Source organism: Cuculus canorus, chromosome 17 (genome assembly GCF_017976375.1).
Source record: "Cuculus canorus isolate bCucCan1 chromosome 17, bCucCan1.pri, whole genome shotgun sequence".
Lineage (NCBI taxonomy): Eukaryota > Metazoa > Chordata > Aves > Cuculiformes > Cuculidae > Cuculus > Cuculus canorus.
The window spans coordinates 12074719-12093412 of NC_071417.1; the positions used below are offsets into that span (position 1 = coordinate 12074719).

The 18694-nt window shown below is 49.8% G+C and overlaps 2 protein-coding genes across 4 annotated transcripts in view; one reads left to right on the forward strand and one right to left on the reverse strand.

Annotated features, from left to right (window-relative positions):
* HORMAD2 (HORMA domain containing 2) overlaps window positions 1–3644 on the reverse strand; it is a 29582-nt gene extending 25938 nt beyond the window's left edge. The window contains exon 1 of the mRNA XM_009557320.2: window positions 2054–3644. The gene's annotated coding sequence lies outside the window, so the exon portion shown is untranslated. The remainder of the gene's footprint in view (window positions 1–2053) is intronic.
* LOC104056147 (acyl-CoA dehydrogenase family member 11) lies at window positions 1279–17949 on the forward strand. 3 transcript variants are annotated; one of them, XM_054082643.1, is made up of 15 exons: window positions 1280–1721; window positions 3655–3887; window positions 4526–4625; window positions 5374–5491; window positions 6307–6449; window positions 6551–6700; window positions 7643–7737; window positions 8014–8113; window positions 9546–9686; window positions 10465–10557; window positions 10951–11058; window positions 15943–16114; window positions 16361–16427; window positions 16872–17024; window positions 17655–17949. In XM_054082643.1, the coding sequence occupies exons 1-14, from the start codon at window positions 1422–1424 to the stop codon at window positions 16993–16995; spliced, it is 1944 nt and encodes a 647-aa protein (XP_053938618.1). In that variant the 5' UTR covers window positions 1280–1421; the 3' UTR covers window positions 16996–17024; window positions 17655–17949. The 3 variants fall into 3 exon arrangements, with proteins under 3 accessions (XP_053938619.1, XP_053938618.1, XP_053938617.1); XM_054082642.1 differs by having other exon boundaries at window positions 1281–1721; window positions 17345–17949; XM_054082644.1 differs by lacking the exon at window positions 17655–17949 and having other exon boundaries at window positions 1279–1721; window positions 16799–16928.
* The last annotated feature ends 745 nt before the right edge of the window (window positions 17950–18694 follow it).

Genomic DNA, 18694 nt, shown 5'->3' on the forward strand with positions numbered 1-18694 from the left:
TGAAGCAGGAGGGGTCCCTGAGGGGTCGTGGAGGTATCTCTCTGAAGCTTAGAGGGTCCCTGAGGCAGGGGGTGGTCCCTGAGGTGGAGAAAAGGGGGTCCCTGAGAAGCACGAGGTCCCCGAGGCATGGGATGGGGTCCCTGAAGTGGGGATGGGCTGAGGCTGGGGGTGTCACTGAGGTGGGGGGTCCCCTGAGGCACCAGGAGCAGGTTTTACATCACTCCGAGCCAGAAAACAAGCTCTTAGAATATTTTGATGCCTCTCTAGGGAAAGGGAGACAACACCATTGCTTAAATTAAAGGCATCGGGGACTCCGTAAGAGGCAGATGATTTTGGAGCCAGTGTCACAGTCCAGATCAGGAAGGCGGAGTCTCTATTTCGCCAGTAACTTATCCACAGAATAACTCTGATAAACCATTTAGAATCATGGAATCATTAGGGTTGGAAAAGCCCTCTCAGCTCACCCAGTGCAACCATCAGCCCAGCCCCACAGTGCCAACTGAACCCTGTCCCCAAGTACCACGGCCGCACGATTTTTGAACCCCTCCAGGGATGGAGACTTCCCCACTGCCCTGCACAGCCTCTGCCAGGGCTTCAGGGCTCTGTCAGTGAAAGAATTTTTCCCAGTATCCAACCTAAACCTCTCCTGCAGCAACATGAGGCCATTTCCTCTCATCCCATCACTTGTTGCTTGGGAGAAGAGAGGAGCATCCACCTCACCACAGCCTCCTTTCCAGGAGCTGCAGAGAGCGATGAGGTCTCTCCTCAACTTCCTCTTCTCCAGACTAAACAGCCTCAGATCCCTCAGCCGCTCCCAGAACCCATGGGCTCCAGACCCTTCCCCAGTTCCATTCTCTTGTCTGGACACACTCCAGTCCCCTAATGTCCTTCTTAGAGTGAGGGGCCCAAAACTGAACCCAGGATTCAAGGCTCAGCCTCACTTTTGCCGAGTACAGGGGACGATCCCTTCCCTACTCCTGCTGGCTATATTATTTCTTCCCCTTTCTTGGCATTTTGTCATTCTGCGGATCAGGAAATGTGTATTTTCCTTCTTATCTCTTCCCTGTTATTATCCTGCTTCAGGGGATGCTGGTGGGAACAGCCCCTGGCACCCTCAGCTCCAGAATATTCATTTTGGCTGGTTATGATAGTTGTCCTGGCTGGTAGGGGAGCACATGGTGTTTTCCGAGTGCTTGTGCTTTTCTGGTCCAGTTTTTGATCTCCTTCCAAAACCCTTTTCCCTAGTTCACACGACAACAGCTGCTGGGGAGCTCCTCCCAGAAGGAGGGGAGAAGGCATCGCTGAGTTTTCTGGAATAACTTCACAACATCAAAACAGCCTAAGATTGGTGCTTCTGCCGCCCGAGAAAGGCTTGGGAGGTGGGAACCGTTGGTGGGACGTGCTCAGGGCTCTGTGGGATCATGTTGACCTCCTGCTTGCCTTGGTGGAGATCCAGTGCTACCTGGAAGCTTTGGCAGTCGGGTCGCTTTTTGCCTTGCAGCTGGGAGAGGTGCCACATACTGAGTCGTAAACCAATCAACATGACTGCGTGGCAGGGGCAACAGGTTGCCGCTCAGGAAAAACATCTGTTAGAAGACCTGGAAATACCCCTTGCAAGAAGAGAAACTGAGACCCTCTTTCAAGAGCAGCCTGAGACTGGGAACCAGTATTTGGAAGACCCTTTGCTTCGGAGTTACTTGAAAACACATCTTCCTCCCAAGGTCTGGCATGCATGTTTGTGTTTCCCTACATAAGCACTGCAGCTCTGGCTAAGTCACTGTTTTGGACCGTGAACTGAATGTTTCTGAGCCCAATTGTGGCTTCAGGCATTTAACTGGGATGGGGGGGGATGGAATTTATGAGCATTCTTTAAATATTGTTTTCTTTGAATAATGTTTAGGGTGGAAAATCCTGTCAGGACATAAATAGAAGGTGGCTTAGTGGTGTCCTGGGATTGCTCTGGGTGTAGGAACAAGAGTGGTGGTTTGAAATCGTCAGTGCAGGTGTTTGCTGACCGGTCATCTCTAGAAAAAGAAAAAAACTGATCTCTTACCTTGGAAGTAAACACAGTCATCTGGATGACCTTGCTTGTTCCTAAGGCTGAGTGTGGTCAGGGTGTGAGCCCACAGCCGAGCGCTCTGGTGGTGGTTTTCTTTAGCAGATGTGGACGAGGGGAATGGACTTCACCTGCCATAGTTTGAGTTCACTGTCGTGGGCTGACCAAGAGACCTGTTGGTTAAACTCATATTTTTACGTCCACAAAACCTACCAGTTTTAAGGTTCTTGTGTTTCAGGTGTCAGTGAGGTCCACGAACCCTGGATTCTTAGTTTATTCCTCTAAAATGATCTTCAAATGTTTGAGATGTAATAAGCATTGGAGGCAGCACAGGAGAGCAGCGTAAGCTCTATCAGCTGACAGGGTTCTCTTGCATGTTTTGGGCTTCGTTAGTGATTTTCAACACTGTCACCACTCATCTGAAGGCAGCCTGGCTGGTCTGAGGATGGAGACTTCCATTATTACTAACGGGGCAGCTTGTGTTGGATCCTCATCACACACGCTGAACAGATGAAAGAATCAGTCACAGGGGATGGCATTTAATGAAAATTCAATACAGGGGAGGTGAAGAACAAGAAGCGGTGTTTGTATTTCATCAACAGCAAATTGATGTGGTTTAGAATTACACCATTTCAGGTGCAGCAGCTATGGCATTCATCTCCACAATTGTTATACTGAGGCATCTCTTGAGGGGGTAAAGAACAGCCGAAAATATTCCTCTGATGAAAGATGAGGTCTTTCTGTGACCATCATTATAGTCTTGGATGTAGTTATGCTAATGAGGGTCCACCTGTGCTGGAGAGTGACTCCACCTGGCCCAGTTTTAATCACCTTTAAGTCCGGTAATTGAAGCCTAGGTGACTGCATTAGGCTATGGCCACAGGGAGTGGAGAGCGCTTGCAGCAGGCAATTCCTGTCACCTTAACATAGGTATCGGAGAGAGCTGGAATTAATCATTTCTCTATGGTTGCCGGTTTCCCTCCATTGACTGTGGACTCTGTCCCAGTCAGCCAAGCTTGGCTGAAATGAGGACTCATGAATCCTTACCAAGGCCTGTTCAGGAAGCTGGTTGCAGGGTGGAAATCTGAATCTATGTTCCTGGCTGATGCTCAAATGATTGTTCCATCCCTCCTTTTCTAATCTGATAGGCAGGTAAGTCCAGAGCAAAGTGCAAGTTTTCAGACGAAGGCTTTCCACTTTTGGCACCTTTCCCCTGGCATTTTTATCCAGCAATACCTCAAGTGGCTGAGGTTAGAAGGACCTCTGGAGATCAAGTCCTGCAACTCTGCTGCCCGTGTGCATCTGTGCAGTTCTCAGCCCTAATACAAAAGCTCTTCTGTCTTTTGTAAAATACAGAGGTGCTGCCAGAACTTAAAAAAATTATTCTGAAAAATAAAAAGGTGATAGCTGAGTGCCGTTGTGCCAGCAGAGGCTGGGAAACAAGCTGTCCTGCTCCGTTACAGATGCATGGAAGGGCCGAGTGGCAAGAGACCACCAGCACCACAGAACAATATAGTTAGTCCTCTGCCTTTCCAGCTAGGACTGTGGCTCCTTGCCTTCCAGGGTTGTGCTAAAGGGCTGTTCTCATTGCCCCACAGGTACTGGAGGAGGTGAATCAAGATCTGGAGAGATTTGGAAACCGTCTGCTAACCGAGATCACAACTCTCGGATGGGAATGCGAGTTGAACCCCCCTGTGTTTCAGCAGTATGATGCCTGGGGGCAGCGGGTGGATCGCATCCTCACCTCCTCAGCCTGGAAGAGGATAAAGGAGGTCGCAGCAGAAGAAGGGTTGATTGCTGCGGCCTACGAGAGGAGATATGCTAACTGGAGGTAATTGGGGGAGAGTGGGAATGACTTGGTGCTTGTTGGTTATTCTCAGCAAGGTGTATTCAGCATCCTGTAGGACTGAACTTCTTGTTGTATAACGAGTAACAGATGATGCATGGGCAGAAGCACACCTCTTGCTGTACTGAACAGCAGTGCCTGTCTGCTGTGATGTTCTGCACCGGCAATGATAAGCCGTAACTAATGGCCAACAGTTGATCATAATACGCTTTGATGTCACGTTCCTGATTCCAGGGCCCGGCAGCTCCCTGCCCTGCTCCAGCTTTACACGCACTAGTGGTTACACGGCTGAAGAGCTGGGAGTTTATTTGCATTGTCACTGTATGCCAGCCTCTGGAGACGGAACCACATTTCTTATTTTTAACAACTGCACTTAACATACCCCATCTGGTGAGCAATGCCTTCCATCCAGCCCCGCAGTGCCAGTCCCTCTGGGACTGAGAAACTTGACTGCTCCTCTTCTCTCTTCCTGACTGAAACATGTTTTGCCCTCTCAAAAATGAGCAGTCTGTTCTCACCTATTTTGGCTGTATTTTGTTCCTCTCTTCCTAGTCAAGATGTTTTATTCTCCTGCTGTTGAACTGCTGCGTAGCCTGTCTGTTTTCCCTCTCTCTCTTTCCTAGCCGTCTGCACCAGGCTGCCAAACTGTACTTATTCTCAAGCTGCTCTGGAATTTTCGGCTGTCCACTGGCCATGACTGATGGAGCAGCCAAAGTCATTGAGGTACGAGCTCAGCTGGTCTCCAAGCACACAGCCCGCGTCCTGGCAGCACTGGTTAGGCACCAGAGCACTGGCCGAGGATGGAGGAGAGCTGATCTGCCATCTGGCTCTGGGCATGGCCCTTCCTTGTGCTGTGATTCAGCTCCATCACCCACTGCCTTTCTCCTTTACTTACGAAGTCTTTCCATCCAGGCTAGGTTTTATGTTTACTTGCAACACTGTACTGCACATAAAACCTGTGGCATTGCAGGTAGCTGGAAAGGTGTTCCATATATTTTTACTATGAGAGAGTTAGTTTGTTTTCCTGTTTCTTGTGTGGAGCAGCAGTTAAAGGCGTTGAGCCAGATCTATACCCGATATGCATTAACCAAGCTAGCAAGACTTTCTGCAAACCTGGCTCTGCATCTTAGCAACACCCTTTGCACTGTGTCAGTGCACCTTGGCACATGTGCTGTTTCAAAAACTCTCTGTCCAGACAACTGGCAGTGCAGAAATCCAAGGTGGGCAGGGATGCTCAGCACTCTCCTTTCCATCCTCTGCCTGTACCTTCTGTCTGTGCTGCGCTCCGGCAACCGTGCGGGAACTGTGCAGTTTCACAGGCTCTCAGCAGTACATGCAGATGTGCCGCAGGGCAGCACGTTTGATGCCCTGCCTGCCAGCTTGCAGGCCATCTGTGTTAGTTAAAGCTGCTGTCTTGTTCCATCTACTGAGTTATGATCAACCTTTTTTTCTCTTCCTTCCTCCTAAACAGTCCCTAGGTATTCCTGAGTCTCTGAAAAATGCTTTTGACCATCTGACATCCTGTGACCCCAAGAAGTTCTGGACCTCTGGCCAGTGGATGACAGAGCGCAGAGGAGGCTCTGATGTTGGTATGTGTTCTGCAGCAGCACCCAGATGTGTGAATGAGAGCTGAGAGAATGAAGGTGTGGAGAATCTGCATAGCCACGTAGCTGGTTTAGGAACCTTGCAGAAGTCTTCCAAATCCTCTCCTTTTAAAGGAATAAAAGGCCCAAATTCTGTCCAGTGATGCGTGCAGCACACACAAGCTGGTACAGAGCAAGCGCACAGGTAGCACACCGATGTCTAGCTCTACGATCTAAACCTTGAGTGAGACAGTCTGCGCCATCCCATCTTGGACAGAGAAAGCATTCTTGGCCTTCAACTTCTATTCCTTGGCTAATGTTAGTAATAGTGGGATGGGCCAGGAATTCCCACAACTCTACTGTGGAGACAGAAATATGGAGTGGGAGTCACCTGTATCTGATGAGTGATGAGCAGGTTTCCTGGAGGAAAATGTGAAAGGATTTGCTGTGAAGTGGAAGATGTGCATCATTGCAGGACTCCGATTCTGTAGCACCCTTTGTTCTTGGCTGTAGTAGCTTCGGAAGAAATGGAGGCACTGGATTACACACCCTGGTGCCTCCTGCTTACAAGGCACTGACTTTACCAGCTGTTCATCTGAAGCATCTGCTGGGAAGGCTGGCAGTTAAAGAGAGCATGTTTCCTTTCCGGTACTTAGCTCTGGCTGAATTTCTTATCCAGGGTCAATGAAAAAGACTAGCCACTAATCCATACCGCATCTTGCTAGCAAGAGGTGACTTAAAAGAGTTGCTGCTTAACCCAAAAATCGGCACTGATTGATACAGGAGTTCCCATAAAGCCACGATGATTTCCTTTCTTGCAGCTAATGGCACCGAGACAGTGGCCAGAAAGCAGCCAGATGGTTCATATCATCTCAGTGGCTTTAAATGGTTTACTTCAGCTGCTGATTCTGACATGACACTAACCCTGGCCAGGGTAGTGGATGCTGAAGGACAAGTAAAACAGGTCTGTTCAATGGTGGAACCAGGTAAAGGAGCAGGGACATTCATTTTCTTCCTTGTTTCATTGTAATGAAATCCTCTTTGCACTCTTTTCAATGGTTCCAGGGTTCCAGTGGCCTGTCCCTGTTCTTCCTGAAAGTTCGAGATGAGGAGGGGAAGCTGAACAACATCCAACTGCAAAAGCTGAAAGACAAGTTGGGCACACGGCAGATGGCAACGGCAGAGCTGTGGCTCAATGGAGCTAAAGCAGAGCTGGTACGTAAATGTTGTGGTTTAGCCCAGTCGGCAACAAAGAAACACTCAGCCGCTCAGCTCTCTTCTCTTGTCCCAGTGGGATGGGGAGGAGATTTGGGAACAAAGAAGGTAAAACTGGAGGGCTGGAATAAAAAAAGTTTAACAAGACAGCAAATGAGGAGGAAAACGATAACAATAAAAGAATATACAAAGTGAATCATGTGCAGTGCAAACCACTCACTGATTGGAAACGAACAGCCTGTAATGTAATCCTGAGCCACAATTCCTTTCCCCTGGCAAAATTTCCCTTTATGCACTGAGCATGATATCGTACGGCATCCAATATCCATTTGGCCAGTTTGGGTCACCTGTCCGGCTATGTCCCCTCCCAGCTTCTCACGAAAATTAGCTTCATCCCAGCCAAAACAAAATTAACTCTCTCCCAGCTGAAAGCAGGACAGTCAGGTTTCCCCTTCCTCGGGGGACTGGGTTGGCTTGGCATGACAGACCACTCAGAGGGTCCAACTGAAAAAGTTCCTCTCTTCCACTCTGTGGCTTCATATCACAGAATACTTTACCAGCAAGTCTGTGCGTGGGGCAGAGCTGAGAAGAACTGGGGAAAAGATGAGAGGGAAGAAAAAGAAAAATATTTTTAGGCTGGCCGTTTCCCTAGTGCAGTTGTACTGACCCAGCTGAGGGACAGTTCTGTGCAGTATGCAGGTAGGAACAAGCAGCAGGACCAGGACTGGTCGTGCTGATGTGGTCTCCAAAGCCACCTCTGTGGTCCTGCAGAGTTGGCTAAAATGAGACAGCCGTATTTTGAAGCAAGCAGGTCTTCGTGGTGCCTGAAGACAGACAGAGACCAAGTGGACAGCAAGTTGTCATAACTTGTGTTTAGATATGTGTCCACCTCCAAGGCTGTGAGAAAGGCTCACATCAGCCTTTGTTTCTTGATGCTTTCAGATCTCTGCAGAGGGTCGTGGAGTGGCTTCCATCTCTAACATGTTGACCATAACGCGAATCCATAATACCATTGCTGCAGTATCTCACATGAGAAGGTGAAAGCAGCATAGATCTCCTCCCAAACTGAAGGAACAGCTTATCAGGACAAGGGGACATTGCAGGGCTCAGCTTTGCAGCCAGTTGACATCTGATGCCTTTGCAGGCACAGGACTGGAAGGCAACAGGGCTGGAGAAGGTTGGCCTGTGGGTGGGTGGCCTGGGCTGGGGTGCTGCAGCTGAGCAGGGATCTTCCAGTGGGGGTGGGTGGAAGGGAAAGTTCAGAAACAGAACGTTGCTGGTCTAACTGCTTTCTTTGGCTCTGTTCTCTCTAGGATGGTCAGTCTGAGCAGGGAGTACGCCCGTAAGCGAGTTGCCTTTGGGAAGCTCCTCAAGGACCATCCCCTACACATGCAGACGATTGCCCGACTGGAGGTAAGGCTTTTAGCAGCTGAGCTGAACCTGTTGGCAAAGTAAGAGAGCAGAGCTACTCGGCTGCTAACGAGCACAGCCAGCCCGCTGTGTGCAACAGTCGGATATGGAAGGCTGTTCTGCGCCAGTGAGATGTGTGCAGCAGGGGGATTGCCATATCCTAGTGGGATTTGATCTGATAATAGACCTAGCTTCTCTGCTGGATTTGATTTATCCTAATCCTAAACAACGGTGAGAGGAATGCCAGAGTTAGTGTGCACCTGCTCTGATATGCCATGACCTCTGAAGCTGGTCATCGGCATCAGAGCTTAAGCATGATGCTGCAGTCTCCTAAACTGCAAGTTAACAGACTGATACAGACTTGCCCAACTTCCCCAGCAGCCCATGCACAGGAGATGGGCTGTTCCCAGTAGCCTTGAAGAATTCCTCAGTTGTCACCATGTGCTTAATTTTCTGAGAAGTTTGTCTTCACTGTGTACCTGCACAGTGCTCATCTCAGCAAGACACTGAGCTTGAGCACAACCTCTGAGGCAATAACACGCAACGGAAGAGAGAGCAGCACGAGTTGCACTCTGGCTCTGGGAGGAATTTAATGTGTGGGCCTTCACTCACTGCAAAACGTCTCTCGGCTTTGCCACAATGCTGAGCTGTAGTAGCATACAGAATCCGCAGGGTACAGGTGGCTTCCCAGTCCCACTAGAACCTCAAAAAGAAGGCAGAGTTCTCCTCCTCTTATTCATCCAAGCACTGCTTCTTCCCTGAAGAGGGGTAACACCAGTCCTTGCCCTGGGGCTGCAGCAGGTTCATGCAAATGTTTAAAACAGTATTGAAAAATACTCTTGCAACAGCAGGGAGAGGGAAAGCAGTCAACCTCTGTCAAACATAACTTAAAGCTCCAGCATCTCTTAGTCTGTGGCTACAACTCCACCTCTGAAATACAGGCCACAGTTTCATAGCACATCATTATTCACAGGGGCTACGGAGTTCCGTGTCCCCATGCTTCCCAAACCACAACTTGCCAGGGAAGTAATTTCCTCAGGAAGAAATCTGTCAAAGACAGCTCCTAATGCTCAGAGGTTGACCATCAAAATTGTCCTCTCATGTCCTTTACCCTTGGAAAGGATGTGGATTTGCGACCTGGATGCCTGACAGAAGCTTTGATAAGGCTCTTAGTAAATACAATGAAATGGCATCGCCCCTTTCCTCATAATGCACTGCAGCATCCAAGAGCACAGCTCTGGACTGCCTTTACTATTTCAAGTTTTGTGCTTGGGTGGTCAGGGTCTCTGTCTCTGAAGCTGTGGGTCTGTACGGGCAGGGGTGGCCTTTTGCCCACGTTCAACTACCGTGCATCCCTTCAAGATAGTCTCCTGGTGCTGGAATCAACCCGAGTCAAAGATCTTGCCAGTGAAGCTCCTCACTCCTCTGCTTGCAGGTGCAGACACGAGGGGCATTTCTTCTGCTTATGGAGATCATTCGCCTGCTTGGGCTTGCAGAAACCACCATGGCGAGCAAGGAAGACCAGCTTCTGCTAAGACTGCTGGTACCAGTGGCCAAGCTGTACACTGGGAAGCAGGTATGGAACAACCGGTTTGATTAGCCTGGAGTGGGGCTGTGTGGCACATTAGCAACCACGGAGCTGGGAAAAGGAGCAATTAACAGGGGCAACTGAAAGGGCAGTGATAGCAGGGGATACGGGCAGGGACCTCCAGCTACAGGGCCTGCAGGAATGGTATCTCTGCACCAAGGCTGGACTTTGTGGGGAGGAGACTTGTCCCTTGGCTTGCAAGGCCACCAATCAGACCTTTGATCAGAACAGAACCAGCACTGTGTGACTCCACTTGCCGCAGAGGAACGCCGTGAGGCTACCTGTGACCAAATGGGGCACTGAGCCATGGGGAATGGCTTTCCCCTAGTTATGAATCAATAAAAGAGAAGGTGTTAATAGCTTGGCTACTAACTCCAGGGGTCTGTCCCTCTCCTAATTACCCTCAATGTGAATACACAGAAGTTTACACATCATAGACAGGTAGAAGGTAAAGATTCTCCTGCATAGAGACAGTTACTCTCATGTACCAAGCAAACTGCAGGCTTATCCTTACCTAGAGAGGACTGTGTTGAGGTGGACTCTCCCTAGATCTTCTCCCAAGGTCTGACTGATCCTCCAGGTCCTTTCTCAGTGTTACTCAGTCTTCATCTCCCACACTGCTCCTCCTGCAGCATATCATGAGCAACCTGACTCAGTGGGATCCAGTCAGTCCCATTCCAGCCAGAACTGCTGCGTGATGTCAGAGGTTTCTGCTGTTCTTAGCCCTTGTGCAATGTGGTTCATGCCAGCTCTCTGCATTTTTCAGGCTGCTGCTGTTGTCGTTGAGGGCATGGAGAGTTTTGGAGCACAAGGGTATGTGGAGGATACAGGCTTGCCAGTCCTAGTCCGCGATACTCTGGTAAGAAAGAAGCAGGAGAGGCACAAAAAGCTCCTGTCCCCTGCACAGAACCCCATGCCTGCTAAACACGTGCTCAAGGCAAACGGTTCTCCCTAGACTCGCTCCAGGTGTGGCAGCTCTTTCCCACTTGCCTTCCTGCTGAGCCCAGTTATTGCCAAGGAGGGAATGTGATTTGTTCCTGGTGCTGGGTTGTTTCCTAGCTCAGTTATGGCACTGTGCTCCTGGCTCTCATCACCACTGCTCCTTTCCCCTTGTGGTGAGGCAAGATATCTCTGGAGACTCCCATAATATCCTGTAGTTCTGCCCCATGTCTTTGTTTCCTCACATTCCCCTTCATTGCAGTCACTCAAAAAGGCTCCTTCATGCTCTTCCACAGTCACTTCTACCCCACAGGTGCTGCCCATATGGGAAGGAACAACAAATATCCTGGCCCTTGATGTCCTGCGATCCCTCACCAAGAGTCAAGGACAGGTGATGGATGTGTTCTTCTCCACAGTGCAGGTGAGCCCACACCAAAAGCCCTGGTCAGTCTGGTGCGCCCACCTTGGCAGAGCCTCACGTGGTGTTTATTCTCCTGCTAGGGAACACGACCAAACTGAAAAGCTTTCGATGAGTATTCAGAAGGTGTCTTAAAATTCTGCTCTTTAAATAGCACTTACAAAAGCAGTGTCGCAGAGAATGCAGGTACTTTCATCTCAGTTCTGCACTGTCAGAGTTCCTCACGACTGGCACTAAAGTCAGTATATTTTTATGTGAGAGCCACCTCCTTTAATCGAAAATAGTGTTGCTGCTTTGCTCCTTAACTGGAAAAACACCACAGGACTGTTGAATATTCACTAGGGCTACCTCTACTGCATTATGACTTTCTATATTTATTTCCACTGTAAAGATGGAAAGAGCCAAAGGAATTCCATTAGTGCCTCTCTAGATTTGCTGTGCTCTGGCTCTGCCTACAGGCTGCTCTTTTAAAGGTGCTCAGATGACAGGCGGTCATGGGGAGATCAAAGCAGCTCAGAACCTCATGAAGGTAAATGAGCATCAGCTGGCTCGATATGTCCCGAAAAGGGAAACAGAAACCAGCCTAAATGGCATGATCATCGTCTCGGAGGGTGTTCTCTTGCAGATTACACTGTTAATCCAGGTGGAGCGATCCAGATTACATTAGCCCAGACACTGTGAGGGAATCTTGAGCCTCTGGAGTGCTGGCTATGACTCTGAGTAGCCTTCAGTTCCTCACCCAGACCCCATGGAAAGGGAAGGGACTGGGTAGCTGCGCTCCCTGCAGCACTGACAGCTCTGTAGGTCCTTCAAAAACACACAAGCGAGAACCTGAGTCATTCTCACCAGTGGCTGCAGTTGGTAATCTGTTACGTTTCCCTCCGCACCAGCTTGGTTGCATTCTGTACTGAGCACTTGTCTGACCTCCAGAGACGCGTGTGTTCTTGCCATCCCCTCAAAGCAGCTTTCGATACAGGAAAAATACCTCAATCTGACTACCAATCAAGAAAGCCCAGTCTGCTCGTAAGTAGGATGAGCACACCTGCTGATTAAAAAACCAACTGGTCCAGCTGTTGATAAAGAGCAGCTTAGGCTGACACCAAAGGTAACGGAGTAGAGAAGGAAAGGAGTGGGTGTTAGACTCTAAACAGTAACTTGGAGAGAAGCCAGCCTCTGCGGGCTCACACTTCAGCTAATTTAAACGAATCCCCCCACAAAGGTGCCATGCTGTGGCCCTCGAAGCACCTCGCTGGCATAGCTGAGAGGGCTCCCCAGCTTCCTAACAGCTGGATAATCGGAGAGGCATTAAAGAACACAGCAACATGATTCAGAGCAGGCACCTGCACAGCAGTAATGTTGAGTATTAAGATTTATTAATTAACCAGCTCCTCATTGCTCTTGCACTCCCGCAAATCATGCTGTGTATGAGACTGGGGGGGGGTGAACAAGCAAGTACAGACTTTAAAGGTCTCCAAATTCCAGTAAGTGCTGTTGCCTTTGCTGTTCCTGTCACACCGAGGCTGCCTCCGTGCCCACCGAGCAGGGCAAGAGAGGGGCTGGAACGGGCTGAGCTGGGAGAGCTGTGGGGATGCACTGATTCTGAGTGCAATAATTGGCAAGTTTAACCTGGGCAGCCAGAAAGCTTTTTCCCTTGTGCCTTCAGCAGCCAGGCACGGCAAGGCAGACCAGGAGGTATTTCTGCAGCATTGGGCAGGAACGCGCAGAATTGCTACACCGGAATCAGGTCTTGACTCACAGGTGATAAACAACCTCTTTTGAAGCTCTAGGTGTCCAAATTCTTTTAGCCTCTGGGAGTCTGGCTCACTTTGAAACATTTTTCTCATTCCTGTCTGGTGTGGAACCCTTTCACAAAGAATTTTTTTATTGTTCCAATCCATTTCTCTTTTTGATGCGTGCACAACTGGTACAATTGATTTTATGTTCGGCCTTCAAGGAGTGCAGGATTTGTGCCCCGTGTCAGGATGCTTTGGAGAACACAGCATAGCACTGTGTTAGTACAGCATAGCACTTTGCTCTCTGAAGGTCAGGTCACAGGGTAACTCCCCACCTTGACCCCATGGGCACCTGTTTTTGCTTTTATCCTTGTGTCAATGGGATGCCTAACACTGATGGTGCTGCAATCTGGGAGCAGGAACCCCGTGTCCAGTTTTCCTCAGGAAAAGGGAAATGCAGAGAATTTCCTCATCCTCACGCAAAGTGATGAGGAGAAGCTGAATTGTTATGGTGCTTGATACCCAGGTGAGTTTGTTACAAACCACCCTGTCCAGAGGAGTCTGCAAGGTCTCGGGAGAACACATGGAGAGAAGAGCATGAGAGGGCAGCCCTGGTTCCCAGCTCAGCTGTGCTGGGGCTTTCCACTGGATGCTGCCCGAGAGCAGTCATTTCAAGTTATACCAACAATTTATTAGCTGGAGTTTTGCGCCAGAGCATTGGGTGTACTTTAAAATTCAATTACAACCTGAAAAGCGACTCTGAAGTAGCACTGGGGATTGATTGATTATAGCATTTTAGTCACTTCAGGTTAAATTTGGTCCTGTCAGAAACCCAGCTGTACCATGAATGCTGGTCCTGCAAGCATCTTGCAGAGCTCAGAATCAACTGTGTCATGCATCAAGAACAACAGCGTAGGGCTGAAATTCTAGCTGTAAATCAGACATACAATCTAAGATACGATTGCGCTTTCAGGTACTTTTCAGAGCATAACCACAATTCTAATGCAGCAGGAAATAAATGTAGGTTATTACAGTGAGACTACAGATCTGCTTGAAGCGTTAATATGAGACTTGTGCTTCCAGCCTTGTTGCTCCCTGTTGCTCTATTTTAAATACTCACGATTAATCTTTCAAGTAAAGACCATTCTGACAGTCTTGCTTCGGAGCAAGCAAAACACCAGTGACATCAGAAAAAAATCAGCGATTTTGGAGTTCTGAGGCTCCTGATCTCTGAAGATTTTAGTCAGAAAAGAACAGCACAGCCAGCACAGCGATGCCATGTGTGTGTCTTCCCCCGGTTCCACCTGCAGGAACTGGAGCAGATCAGCAGGCAGGAGAGAAAGAGGAGCTGCTGCTGCCTCGAGCACCGAGTTCTCCAGCCCCTTCGCTCCCAAATGCAGCGGGAGGATGTGAGAAACTCTGCGTGATCTTTCAGAGGATTTCGTTAGGAAAAGAATGAGCGCGACCCGAAAAGAAGTGTAAATCATTAGAGAGCAGATAGAACACAATGCCTTTTTTTCTGCACCCCTAAGGTTAAAAACGATGCGTTTGTTTTCCTGCTCCACGTTGCCCAGGTGTTAGGCAGCTCAGCAGCGTGGGATGTGGCTGTTGGTACCCAGCCCTTAGCTCGAGGGTGCGATAGAAGCGTGCTGGGGGCTCCGTGCCTTGCCATGTGGTGCCGGCTTCCACCGAGGCTGCCGGGAGTACGGTTATGCCTTTGGGCTCTTTAATCTTTGTTAGCAACAAGCTCCAAGCTACTTTTTAAAACATCTGATTAGCATTCTGTGGGCTTGGAGGAGACTTTGGACTTTATCTTGGCGCTAGACTGAACTGCTCTAACGATGATGGGTTTGTAATTGTACAGCATGTGCTGTGTTTATCTCCCGCTTTGCCCAGAGCATGGAACAGCATCCGTTGAGGGCTCGGCTTTTATGGCATTAATAGTCAGAAGGCGCAGGGCGGTGCTTGGGCAGAGGGACTGTGCACAGAATGGGGTTCAGCTCGTGCAGCCCAGAGAGCACTGTGCAAATCAGCTGTATCCTCGTGTACAGCAAGAGGAACCGTGTGATCGCTTAAGCACCAAAAGCCTCAAAACCATAAAAAATCAGTTCTGCGCAGCAGATACTTACCTGCTTTTGCTTCATAAATAACCTGCAAATGAGACTAATTAAGGAAAAGCACCTCCTTCCACCTGCTTTGCTACTGAAATACTGCCTGGCTTCTCCTTGCAATTCTGTCCCAGGTAATCCTTTAGCTCTACCGCAGAAAGACGGGTAGGAACACGGTGAAGATGTGATCACAGCGCACGAGGCACGAGGCCACCGACGAGGGCAGTGGGGGCCGGTGCACGGGGCTGGAGGCCAGTGTGGGCGAGAGTTGGCCACCTCTCCATGTGTGTGACTCCAGGGGGACCGAGCCGTCACCCCAGCCTGGCAGCTCCATGCAGGAGGCACAATCTTCTCAGCTAATCCATCCTAAGAGGGAATAACATGGGAAATACAGGCGCGCTGCTGACGGTTGCATCGAGGCAGTCGTGGGAATGCCATGCCAGAAGAGCAACTGGTTTAGACTCTCGGCAGAGAGAGTGCTTGTGCTTTCACAAGATAGTTGGGACACTGGAGAAACAGCAGCCGGGGGAAGCTTTCAGTGGCACTTTTAGACAAAGTTAACTGGCAGACACTCATCAGAGAGAGCTGCCCTGGTCCTGGGGCCAGTCCCACAGACACAATCTGCAGAGACGAGCTCCTCTAAATCTGAATTTTCCTGCCTGGACACAGCTCTGGTATCTTAATGGAAGTAAAAATATAAACGAGGAAGGATTAGAACCCAATAGAAGCAGGCAATTAGAGAGAACTGGGGATGTGATCTGGTCCCCACACACAGCTGGAAAGCCAGCACAAAACCTGCAACACGCTGCGTCTGTCTCATGGGAATTCTATGTCCTCAAGGCAAGGCTGAGTTTCCTTTTGGCAACATCCCCTTTCCTGCGGCCACGCGGTGCCCCGGCTGCTGCACCCACGGCAGCACCAGTCACAGCCACCTTGATTTAAGCTTTTTGGTGGTAGCTGCTGGGTGTGCTCAGGATTTCACCAGCCCCGTTTCCTCACAGAAGGTAAATACGCTGTAATTTTTCCTGTGATTGTTTTCTTTTTAGAAAAAAATGGAGCTGGCTTTGAGCACAGCAAAGCTGGAATGCGCCGTGAAGCAAATACAGGACGCCGTCAGCAGCCTCGCACAGTTCATGCAAGCGGCTGCTTCCAAGGGGGCAGTGACCATGGAGCTGGCAGCAAGAGACTTCTCCTACAGCCTAGCGAGGATCTATGCAGGTAGTGGGAAAGACAGAAATGATGGATTTTAGACCAGGAAGGAGGTAGGAATCAGTCCTAGAATGTCCTGTTTTCATACCTTCTGGGTGAAGGGTAGAGTTTTGAAGACAGCTCCATCCCCACCTTTCAGACTGAGGCAGCTCAGCCTGGTGAGCACTGTTGAGAATTAACTGCCACCCACCTTTCACGAGGCTCTGCTGCTTTGGCTGGAGCCCAGGAATATTGATGTCTCCTACTCTTTCACAGGAGCTCTTTTAATTGAACACGCAGCTCGACCTGGTGCCTCCCCCACAGACATCTCTGCTGCACGAAGGTAAGCAACGCCCTTCTCCACCCCTAACTGCTCCAGGAGATCCCTCGTGCAATGCAGCACACCTTGCTCTGGCTCTCGGAGCAATCTGAGCCCCTGCCACGCTGACACCAAACTTCCTCTCATCATAGACAGAAACAAACAGTTCTCGGTGGGTTTTACTACTCTGCGGGTGGGGAGGCTCTGGCCCAGGTTGCCCAGAGGAGTCCTGGCTGCCCCGTCGCTGGAGGGGTTCAAGCCCAGGTTGGATGGGGCTTTAAGCAACCTGATCCTGTGGGAGGTGTCGCTGGATCTGGATGAGCTTTGAGGTCTCTTTTAGCCCAAACAATTTCATGATTCTAACATTGTGGCTTTTCCCTCTGTGGGGATTCTAGAGTGGGCAGACCTCAAGTTGAGACCAGCACTGCATAACGAGACTCCGACCAACCGTCACCATTCTCTGTTCAGGTGGTGCCACCAGGAGCTGTGCCCCGTGGCCCAGGAGCTGCAGAACAGCACCTACGAGGCTGAGGAAGCGCTCGCCGACAGCGCGCTGGTGTACGAGGGCAGCCCTGCCCACAGCAGGCTCTGACTTACCCGGGCCAGCCCCAAACCCAGCAGGTGGGTTATGATGCAAAAAGAAGCCCCAAATCCTCAGAAAGCCATGAATTACCATCGTAGTGGGGATAAACCAAGTAACCCTGGCTGTACCACCAGCTCTACTCTGAACTCCACTTCTGCACCAAGTTATTTTGCTAACGAAGGCATGGCCACTGAGGTTCAATCTGGGATGTTGGAATGTCCTTACAAGTGATCTAATTGGTATCAGGACTTGAAGCAGCTCTTCCAGTGCATTCTTTTCAATGAAAAGCACCCAAAATCAAACGGAAAATTATGTAAAGCTGATTGGTGATTTTCTGTATTTATTTTCCCCCGTTTAGGTTCTTGCTTTTCAACACTGCACGTGCCCTTCCACCCTGGCTCCTGCTCGAGATGGGTTCTCTCCCAGGGCAGCTTTTCCCAGCGCTGTGGCTGCGAGCACAATCCATTCTGGCTCTGGGAACGGCTGGCCTGCGCTCAGGACATAAAATATTTATCCCTCATGGCATAAAACAAAGGCTTTGCAACCCCAATTTTCGCTTTTCCTGCTCTCACCTGGCCAATGCGATCGTTATGGGCGTTCTATGGCGCTGTACAGGCCAGCCTCTGCTTCTGACTTCTGCTTTCATGTTCTGCTTTGTATCAAACAAGATTTGCTGGCAGAGAAGCTTTACCTTCACATGAATTGTTGGGCACCTCAACCCTGCTGAAGCTGTTGGCTCTGCTGAGATGGGCGAGAAGAATGTTCCCAAGCTACGGCGCTTCAATCACGGGATGCAGTGAATCGCGATGTGCAGCTCCATAAACGGCCAGCGTCAACGCTGTGAGCAAAGCTGCCCTGCGACAGCTCTGGGGAGGAGGCAGTTTAAATTCCGTCACTCAAATTACATCGAAACTCTATAATTGGTAGCAAAACTAAAGAATAAAGATAATTTTCTTCATTTTTCTTAAGCAAAGAAAGCTGTTTTAAGCTCTGCGTCTTCCCCAAAGCTTCTTCCATTCCCTGTGCCCCAAGGATGCTGCAGTTTGCACTGACATAAATTCTGAGCTAAGTTTTAGATTGAAAGCACAGAATATCTGGAGTTGGAAGGGACCCATAAGGACCATCGGGCCCAACTCCCTGCTCCTTTCAAGACAACCTAATGCTAAACTGATTACGAGCATCCCCCAGACACTCTGTGCACAGTAACCAACCAGCCGAGCGCTGCCTGTGCGCTCCTCTTCTGGCTCAGCCCATCCATCGACCTGCTCAGAGTTACCCTCATGACTCAAAGCTCTTAATTAGAAGTTGCTAATAACAGAAGAAAACCAACCACGGAGCAAAGATCACCAGAATATAGAGCGGCAAAGCGCTGCCAGCACTGGGACATGGGAAGAGAGGAAAGGAGCCGAGGGTGAGCAGTTGACCAGTGTTTCCCTGAGGCCAAGGCTGTGGATCCAGGAGGAGCTGAGCGGTGCTGGGGGCGCAGTCCCCGTGGGATGCGGGGAGCGAGGCTGCTCTCAGTCCCAGGGACCAGGGCTGAGCCATGGAGATTCCCTGGAATCACACAAATATCGTTAGGCAGACAAAACCTGAGCAAGTCGGGGTTGTTCCCGTGGAGCTGTGGCTCCACATCTGGCGCTGGGGGTAAGGCAGGTGTAGGCATGAGAAGCAGGCTCTGTTCCGCCCACCTGCTGGCACCGTAGGGGAA